Source organism: Coffea eugenioides, chromosome 9, assembly GCF_003713205.1.
Source record: "Coffea eugenioides isolate CCC68of chromosome 9, Ceug_1.0, whole genome shotgun sequence".
Classification (NCBI taxonomy): domain Eukaryota; kingdom Viridiplantae; phylum Streptophyta; class Magnoliopsida; order Gentianales; family Rubiaceae; genus Coffea; species Coffea eugenioides.
The window spans coordinates 23281949-23290319 of record NC_040043.1 but is presented as its reverse complement, the minus strand read 5'-3'; the positions used below and the strand labels follow the sequence as shown (position 1 = coordinate 23290319).

Here is an 8371-nt window from a genome sequence, read left to right as displayed (position 1 = left end):
GAGATTCGCTTTCTTAGCTAAGGCTGACTGAAAACGGAACAGAACCCAATACTGTGCCCTATTCGCTTTTACTAAGGAAAGGGAGAGAGTTGCCCCAGGGGTTAGACATTTTCTTATATGGAAGAAAATTCAATGATGCGACATTACTATTCGATTTCCCCTCAAGCTAGGCATCTTTCACTCCGTAAGTGCGTAGATTCGTTATCTAAGACTCCTTCCTTTCCTTCAACCAAATCATCATGCCTCAAAGCTTTGCTTACTTCAGTGGTTTCTCACTTTAGTTTTTGAGAGAAGGTGTTCACTCAGTGCAAAGAAAATGAAAGGAATTTGTTTCAGATAGGTCATGATAAACAAAAGTTTTCTTTGTCTCAGCTTTCTCCTGGGATAAGGTTTCGCTTTTTCTCCGAGGTAACTCAATCGTATGAGAGAGAAAGAATACGAAGCAAGGGAAGGTGAAGAAAGAAGATAAGGGGAAGACGATTTGGCATCTCTTCTTGGTAGAATAGGTAGAGAAGGACTTCCTTCAGAAAATTGGAAGAATAGGGCAACTCCATTCAAGAGGGAGGGAGAGCAACATTACAAGTCTTATTCTGCTTTGCGGGGTACGAGCGCGCAGGGCCCTTCAAATGCTCCTCGATCCAATTCACATTATTCAGTCTCAGCTCCTTCCGATTGTTGTCAAATAAAGTAAAAACTTCCTCTTCTCTGGGTTTTTGGTATAAGCCCCTTTCTATTTCGGATGGAAATTCGCGTTCAAACCCTGCGAAAAAAGCATTCTTAATTCTCTCTTTTCACTCGCTGACTTCAAATTCATTGAGACGAATGTCCCGTGGTAGAATCGGCTCCCTTTCCGCGTCGAAATCCGACTTGGCAGAATGAAAAACCTCCTTGTTGGAATTGGTCTCGTCCGATGCATGGCCGAGAAGGGAGGCCCCAGACGAAGAAGAAGAAGGGGACGGCGTCTCCGCCAAGCCCTTTTCGCCCGAATCGCCTGCTGGAGCCATCATCAACCACCAGCTCCCGCTATCCTCAGGAACCATAAGAACTGCTACTAAGAGACCAAACCACCCGAGACTCCCTCACTTCCCTATAGGTTCTTTAATAGGTTGAATTTGCTTAACACTAAGACTGAATAAGTCAGATTCTTATACAAGCCCCAACAGCAAGGGAGCACTCAGCTCCCAGCTACATACATTCATCCTTTCCTTATGTACGTTTGGGCTCCTCCTCATCGGGGAGCCCTTCACTCTCTTTCAGAGAAGGAAGGTCTTGAATTAGTTCAAGATCAAACAAAAAGTCAAAATATCATAAGAGAAGAAGTCCTTTGGCTCAAAAGCATCCTCACACGCTGTGTCATCTGCTAACGGAAGAGTGAGGCTAGAGGAATATAGTAAGAAAGCCTGCTTTTTGTTCTTAGGATAACTCTTGCGGCGGACTCCGCCATCTTCTTAATAACCAAGGCAAAGGTCATCTTTGGGGAAGACAGGTTGGTTTGAGGACCCCTTGGTCAAAGGAAAGATGGAAACAGGGGAGTTGGCTGAGAAAGATGGACAGTAAGGATTGCGTAATATAAATTATTCGGCCTCGTCATCGAAAGCGGCTTCCAATTGCTCGGAAATTATAAGCTATATGGGGGGCTTGGATCGTGAACAAAAACAATTGATCAAGAAGTTGGTCAACTTTCGCATGAAAGAAGGTAAAAAAACAAGAATTCGTGCTATTGTTTATCAAACTTTTCATCGCCCAGCTCGAACTGAACGCGATGTAATCAAACTTATGGTTAACGCCCTAGAGAATATAAAGCCCATATGCGAAGTGGAAAAAGTAAGAATAGCAGGTACTATTTATGATGTCCCTGGGATTGTAGCCAGGGATCGTCAACAAACCTTAGCTATTCGTTGGATCCTTGAAGCAGCTTTCAAACGACGTATAAGCTACAGGATAAGCTTAGAGAAATCTTCATTTGCTGAGATACTGGATGCTTACCGAAAGAGGGGAATTGCACGTAAGAAAAGGGAGAATCTTCATGGACTGGCTTCCACCAATCGAAGTTTCGCGCATTTCAGATGGTGGTAAAGTAAGACCACATAAAAAGCTCTTCCTCATTCAGTCAGTAAGATATGGTTCCTCTTTCTTTTTTGTTTGAATCTTCATATAGAATTTACAATTCCTCATACTCCTCCCTTCATTCATTGAGTTGGAGGAATCCATAGGAGGCCCGCCCGTTATGCATTGCATGAAAGAACCTTTCTTTGTATGACTTCTCTTTTGCCTCAGGTCGAATGAATACGAAAGGGGGATCAATCCAAAAATAGGCCATGAATGAAGAAGTAGTGGGCCTTTCACCCTCTTTCTAGTGACTCGGGGAGCTGATCTGATAAATGCACTTCAAAGGGGAAAAAGCTAGGTTTCCCGTGTTGGTATGGCCGGGCATAAAAGATTTTGAAGTTCGGAAATCAAGATGGAAACAGGGGAGTTGGCTGAGAAAGAAATATTGAGATATGAGAGTGGGGTCCATCATCATTCATTTTCTTTTTCGGAATTTTGCTTTTTTGTTTCGGTTTGCTCTTTCGTATTTTTTATATCAAACAAAAGAAAAGGTGGATTATACCACTATTTCGATTCTTTCTTTTTCTAATAATATATATATATATCTATTATCTACGCATCTTCTTAGTGGCTCATTTAGGTGCTTATGTCAATTGGGCGCTACCCTTTGTAATTTTAGGTGTTTCCGGAAAGGAGATTCTTGTTCATTCTGAGACATCAAGCTCGTCCTCGTGGACGGAGGATTCCTTCGAGATGCGCGTCTTGTTAGAACCATTTTCCGAAGAAGGCACCTCGGTGAATCCAACAAGGGTGGCGGCCGACGAAGCGGGCCCTTCGCACCAAAGATCTTTTGTCCCAAATGCTAGCTTGGAATCTTCACTAAGGAATCGAATTGTAAGACTCGAAAATGAAGAAAGCATTTTTCTACTAGATAAAGAAAAGAGAGAATATTGGAACGATATTAAAACCGCCCTGGATCAAGCTCCCTCTCAGAGAGAGTATAACCAATTACTCGAGTTCGAGAATAGGGATCTCCAAATCCGGGAGCGGAAACACTCTTGTTATTCTCTTTTTCAGCTAGTCCTTTCTGAAAATCCTGTCTTGGGGGAAAATGCCCCCTACAATCCTAGAGAAGCCTTTCTCGACTTCTTTGACGAGAAGCGAGACGAGCTTGACGCCCACCCCGAATGGAGCACAAAAGAAAGAGACACCCGAGAAATCAAATTCCTGACTCAAGTTGAGCAAGATCTCAAAAAACGGGGCGCCGACTCTATCTATATGAAACAAATTCTTGGATTTACTTAATTGGTTTTTTTTTGCATATTTTAACGGTTGAGGGGCAGCTGACCGAAAGGAAAGCAGGTAGACCGCTGCTGATTATTGGAAGAGTTTAGGCAGGTGCCCTTTACTGGATTGCTTTTTTGGATTTGATTTTGAACCCGGACCACACCTCATACCGCCTAGGGAATAGGAATTCCACAGTTGACGATTGGGAAATCGACCGAATTGTCAGTCTGAAGAACGAAATTCTTGACAGAATGATCGAATTAGACCACAGCCCGTTCTGGAATACCCATCGAAACAGGCTAATCCGGGACTTCATACAACCTCCCCAGGGCGGGGAGTATAGAATTCCTGTTTTAGAAGCGAAATTGGGGTCTTTATTTGGAGAAAATCCCGCTAGCTCCTGTTTCTATAAAAACCTTATTAGATTGCGGGACTCATTCCATATAGATGCACCGTTTCGTGGTCCTAGAGGGAACTGAAAGGTTGGTCTGTTCCGATTCTTCCTTCTATCTTGGTATTTCATTGAGAAAGACCTCTGACGCGGTTAAGGGGCAGCTGACCGAAAGGAAAGCGGGTAGACCGCTGCTGATTATGAAAGCAGACCACACCTCATGGGCGCCCGGGCCGACCGACAGGCTAAGGGCAATGGAAACGAAAACAAAAAGGGAACCTGTGCCCAAAAAGAGAGGGAGAGAGATCTCTCGTTAGGTCTGGGGTCTTGTCGGTCCGGAGGGAGGGGGAGGGCCCATGTTAAACAAATGGGGCTCACAGAATACTTCAGGGCTGGAGTGAAGAGCCACAAAAGCACCTGTCAGGAACTGTATAAAAAGGACCGAGAACTACATGAGGTCTGATGCCCACTCCCTCGAAAAGATGGAACCTGGGCTATGTAGGCACCTAGTCGCTCAGAAGTAGCGGTAGATCGACCTTTAAGGTAAAAAGGGCGATATAACAGCCTATACTTTATCTCAGACATCGGACTATTCCGACTACACCTTCTTTGATCCACTACTGCTGCGGGAAATGACACTAATCTAATTTCCTTTTCATGGCCTATGTCGAAGGGAATAGAATGACGGTCTCTGCCTTTGCAAGCGCAGGATTTTCATTAAATGAATAGATGTTATTAGCTTATTATTCAATAGATAATAGGAAAGCTCCTTTTTCCGTAAAATAAGAAGTGGTGCCCTTCTATCTCTAGCAGGTCTGTTGCTCACGTGACCGACAGTGATAGATCTGTCACTTACGGGGAGGAGTTCTGTTATGAGCGAGCTTTCTTTCAGTCCATTTCTATATGTCATTGGCTGGAGAAGATTGATAGACGTATCCGAAGCGAGCACTATCAGTACAATCTCTCTTGCTGTTTCGGATTTGATCCTATCTTTTGTGCCTTTAAGCCTAATAGAAGTTCTCGCACTTGAGAAGGAATATCTTTTTTAGTGTCTTTCTCGAGTTATCAATTCTTTGACCATTTATATGCCGAGCTTTAAAGCCAATGACATAGGGGAGTCTAGCATTCACTCTATCTATCGATATAAGGCTATTTTAAGGCAGTGTAGTACGATTACCTGACTACAGTACTTTAGTAACTCAAATGCAACTTTACCTTCAGCCAGAAGGAAATTAGAAACTTATTACCAACGCGGATTAGCTCTTAAGACTGCTCCGCTCACTAGGATACCGTCTTACGCGGTACCCGGTCTCAGACCGGACAGAACGAAAGGACTCTCTAGCTCTTTCTGTAGCTAATCGAGGAGAAGTTCTCTAGACATCCCTGGTTGTTACCCTTTATAGGAAGTCAACTCTTGCCACTCCTACCTCAGGTTATCAGGCATCAGGAAAAAATCACCTAAATTTGAGTTCTAAATAGAGGGGAATTACTAAATGCCATAAGATCCCGTGCTATCAGGGATCTAGGCACAAGCTCCCATCCCTACTAAGTCTTAGCCGAAGCTCCAGGCTAATCATCGGCTTGGCTTTACACCGTTGATACTTCATTTTCGCTTTGAAAAGGCATTTTTATTGTGGTTGCTTGCTTTATTAATACCTTATCTTTTGCGTATTAACACAGGCAACTCGAGCAAGAAACTTACCTATATGGTTATAATGGTTATTAATTATAAAGCTTGCTTGATCCGAAAGAAAAGCTTGACAGTGGAATCTGATATCCCATCTCCTCCTCAAGAGAAGAATCTAAGGTTTTTCAGGCGGAAGGATCTTACATCTTTCTAACCCGAACTAGAAAGCCATTCCCATCATGGAACCCGTCTACCCGCTCATAGCTCGTACCCAACAACTAGGGTTTTTCTCTCTCGCTCACCGGGAGAATGCTCTCAAACTCACTTGGATGCTGGCATGTGTTATTGACCAAATCAGGTGATACACAACCAACCAGACCTCGGGGGGTTTACATGTGCCCGGATGTACCTTCTTATCCTTACCCAAGGTTCACTCACTTTTTTTTCCTCTCAAGCGCCGGGGGCTAAGTTACCTACCGCTCCTCTACTTTCAGTCGAGCAATTTCATACCTCTCGCCCGACTTATTCGTCTTTCTTTCACTCATTCCTGAAAGTCAGAAGCCTAAGATGAGTAAGCAGACTACGCTTTCTATTCCCGCCAGTCAATCCAGGGAAGGATTCCTAGAGTTGCTAGTAGGGCATTCTTACCTTAGTTTCTTTCTAGTTCACATTGAAATAAGTAAGAGAACAACGCAAACGCATCAAACGAAACCAGAGAATCCGTTTTCAACTCGAAGTTAGAGATTTGACTTTCCTGAACCAACTCTGGAAACTAAGAAAGCGGCTTTCCTATTTTCTTTGAGCCAAGCTTTCCGGCTAAGTCGAATAGCTTTTGCACCTATCCCATCCCTGTCAGTCGAGTGGTTTAGTATTGCTGTAAGCCCTTCCCTTGACGGGAAGTTGCTTTTCCGGTTGCTTTAAAGACTTTCCGATCCCGGTATTCGATCTAAGTTAAGTTTCCCTTTCCTCTGCGCGGATGAGGGACTTGTTGAAGAAGCTTTCCTTGATTCTCTCGGAACTACTTCTTTCAGTCTAGCATTTTCGCCCCTTGCCTCAAAGTCTTAGTCCAAAGCGTTGGATTCAGAACTTCTCTTGTCGATACCCAACTTTTGTCTCGTACCCAAGTTTCTAAACTACAGTTGTAGCCACCCCAAACCCCTGTGTTAACTGCCTTCAGCTGGGAACATACTTTCCGAAGTAAACCCCTATTAAGAAGGGAGACTCACTCTGCGGGGGAATAGGTTTAGCATTAACGTCTTTCACCTCCAAACCTTGATTCGAACCTAGTGTCAACATCTGCGAACATCGCCTCGATTTTAGCTTTAAGAGAAAGCCTTTATCGAGCTTTCCAGGCTCTCGTGGTGTAAGGTGGCTGCTAGGAAGGCCTGGGAGGCCTGTAAATCATATGCCTTGACTGTCTGAACCTGTTAATACAAACATGAGTCTTTTTCTTGTCTTCCTCAGGAAGGAAGTCTTAGGTAAGGCTTCCGACTGAACAAGCGAAAGAAGGAAGGGTTGGGAACCCTTCCGATTGCAGCGATAAGTCAAGCGCACCCGAAGGGACAGCGACTGTTGACGAAAAGCTATGTGAAGTAAAAGAAGAAAAGGTCGACGATTGCTACTAAGAACCTAACAGACCCGACCCGCTCCAGTTCCTCACACTCAAAGCAGGATGCCCAGTTAGAAGGGAATCCCCTATGGTTTAGTCTACCCTTTTCTTCACGCGGGCAAAGCCACCGCCTTGACAAGCGTCAGGGAATTCGTTTTCTAAAGTCGCGAAGTCTCTGGGTCCCTCACACCAATAGTCAAAGGTCATCTCTCTCCACATCTTGAAAGACTTTTCAGTTCATTGACACATCTTCTAGCCATTTCTGATATCTTTCACAGTGGGCTCCGTTCCCCATGGATGGAATAAGAGAAAGAATCCCCACGGCCAACACTTTCATAGTCTAATTGATTCTCTTCATCTTTGTCCAAAGCCTTCCCCCTTTGGCAGTTATGCCGTAGTTCCTTTTCACACTTCCAGAGGTAGAGTGACTGCTGCCCATTCCAAGAGGCTATTCAATCCTTTTCCAAGCAAGAAAGAAAAGAGACTCAAAAGGGTCTATTGACTGGATGAAGATAAGACTTGACAGTAGCACTAGCGGGAAAGAGAGTACCAGAACCAGATGGTTTGACTTGGGAAGCGGAGTGACTATCTCACTAATAGTTGGGAAGGTATGGAGGGACTACTACTAATGGATCACACACGCCATCTCGTCCTTCATTGATCCGGGAATCCAAACATTGGTTGGCTCGGGGAATCACCAAATAAAGGTGAGAAAGCCCCTACAGATATTCAACTTGACCCAGAAGCCTTTCACCTAGTCGTCATGCCAGCATCCAATCGCATCTCCCAAAGGCCGAGTACGAAGCCCAGGGAAGGAAAGAGGAATGAAATAGCTCGACTGAAAGGAGAGGAGCGAAGCCAGGGTTAAGTGCCACATTAAAGGAAGGCTCAAAGCCAGGCCTTAGGAAAGATTCCCAGGATCATAAAGAAAGAAATTGATATGATTCAAAGACTCCCGACCAGCCTTTACTAAAGCTACAACAGCTTCAGCCATATACCAAAGAAAAGATAGGCGAAAATCCATCAACCTCTGGGTAACGGGCAGGCTTTTCTCTTTAACCGGGCTAGCGCTTCGAGTTCAGGTGCGACTTCGTGATTAAAGGAAACTGGCCATCTATGCTTCACCCAGGTTGCTCTAAAATCCTATCCCAGCACCGCTTCACTCGATAGCAAGTGAGGAAGCGAAAGCGAACGAAAGAGAAAGCCCAAACTAACCGAAGAAGGGTTTTTTCCGTAGAGGAATGGAGTTAGCAGTAAACAGTACGAGTGGAATAGACGAAGCCAGTAAGTAAGGAGGATGCCGGATCTGTGAAGAAGCTTAGAGGATCAGAGCCAGGGATGAATAAAGGTTAGACGCGCCTAGTATAATAAAAAGGAAAGGCCCAAGGGGCCCAACTAAGGCGAATAG

General features: G+C 44.4%; 1 protein-coding gene across 1 annotated transcript; it reads left to right on the top strand.

Annotated features, from left to right (window-relative positions):
• Positions 1-1338: 1338 nt before the first annotated feature.
• LOC113781917 (ribosomal protein S7, mitochondrial) lies at positions 1339-2392 on the top strand. The gene has a single exon (XM_027327785.1). The coding sequence runs from the start codon at positions 1630-1632 to the stop codon at positions 2074-2076; it is 447 nt and encodes a 148-aa protein (XP_027183586.1). The 5' UTR covers positions 1339-1629; the 3' UTR covers positions 2077-2392.
• Positions 2393-8371: the final 5979 nt, after the last annotated feature.